Source organism: Dinoponera quadriceps, unplaced genomic scaffold (genome assembly GCF_001313825.1).
Source record: "Dinoponera quadriceps isolate SergipeBrazil2010 unplaced genomic scaffold, ASM131382v1 scaffold5820, whole genome shotgun sequence".
Lineage (NCBI taxonomy): Eukaryota > Metazoa > Arthropoda > Insecta > Hymenoptera > Formicidae > Dinoponera > Dinoponera quadriceps.
Window position 1 is genome coordinate 1 of NW_014559712.1, and position 1,346 is coordinate 1,346.

General features: G+C 36.5%; 1 protein-coding gene across 1 annotated transcript; it reads right to left on the reverse strand.

Moving 5' to 3' along the window:
• Positions 1 to 81: 81 nt before the first annotated feature.
• On the reverse strand, positions 82 to 1,005 carry LOC106750414 (cytochrome P450 4g1-like; the record flags this gene model as incomplete). Its single annotated transcript, XM_014630743.1, has 3 exons — positions 867 to 1,005; positions 526 to 739; positions 82 to 226 (listed from the first exon to the last, which is right to left on the reverse strand). Coding segments are annotated over exons 1-3 (498 nt in total), but the record flags the coding sequence as incomplete, so codon positions are not given.
• Positions 1,006 to 1,346: the final 341 nt, after the last annotated feature.

The following is a 1,346-nucleotide window of genomic DNA, read 5'->3' on the forward strand; positions in this document are numbered from 1 at the left end:
CACCAACATATGAAAAGTTGCGACCGACAAGTGTTCGTAGCAATTAAAACTCTCGTTGGTATTTTGCGCAAGTCGTCTCACCAGATCCTGGCTGTTCTCATAAAACTGCGGCACGGATTTCTTGAAGATCTGCATGCGAAATGCGGCTAAAACCGTTTTTCTCTCTTTTAGCCACTTTGCACCGTTATTGAACAGCATGCTGTCTCCGAGCCACGGTTTTAAGCATCTATAGCGATGTGAATAATTTTGTATATGGATAGAATTAAAATTCATTGACGCATCAAGCGCAGGTGGTGTTTTTGAGTGTGAAGAAACGCAAAACTAAATAAGTTCACTCTGATTAAGGGTCCAACACAAACCGAATATAAAATTGTAATGATGTTCAGGTGACAATAAAATCAAGAGAAAAGTACAATAATAACTAACTTTTCGATCATTATTCGAACATTATCTTGACATCTTAACGTTACCGTGATTATCTGGACTATAATCCGCGTGGAAAATGATTTATTTTGATTTATTTACCTGTATTCTGCGGGTTTGTCGATGTGTTCAGGGTTACTTAAGATAACCTCTAGATCTTGCGGATCTGTCAAAAAGATGTAAGCTCGTGTTCCAAAAAGTATTGATAACACTGAACCGTATTTAGCGCAGAGTTTAACAAGAAGGATCAGTGCATCTTCGGGATTTTTTTGTAACATCAATAGACTATGACCAATGATGGGTAATCGTGGTGGATCTAGAAGGAAATATACAGTAGTTTTAATGTATTTAATTACAACGGACGATTATGAATCAAACGCGAAATGGGAAATATTGTAAGAAAGATTTTCGCCTCTTTTTGAATAGTTGAATTTTTTACTTACGTGGTAACTTTAATGAAAGTCGCACCACATGCCTAGTGTCAATATAATAATGTAGTGTAATAAGAATGGCAATGATTATAGCCAGTAAAGTATAACTAATGTTCGGTAGGTACGATGTCGTCGTTAGTACAGCATCCATGGTTACAAATAATTATTGGTATATTGTTCAGTACGAAGCGTTCTGTCTGGCTCCTTCTTGTATACTACTCTACTGTATATGGATCGCAACATTATATAAAGACGGTGATAATTTATATTCATATAGTAAGTTCTGCGATTACATTATTTCTTGTTTGACAGTACATAATTCTCTCGATCGAGATAACATTTACCTAAGAAATCACCGTCGACCTNAGACCTATACAAATGCCGCGTATATGTTTCCACAATCTTCTTCGAGGTCATCTGCATACCTGCTACTCGTTCTTTTATATAAGTCCTTTTTGCGGTCGTAATGAAATCTGAATTGCGGAACTCTGT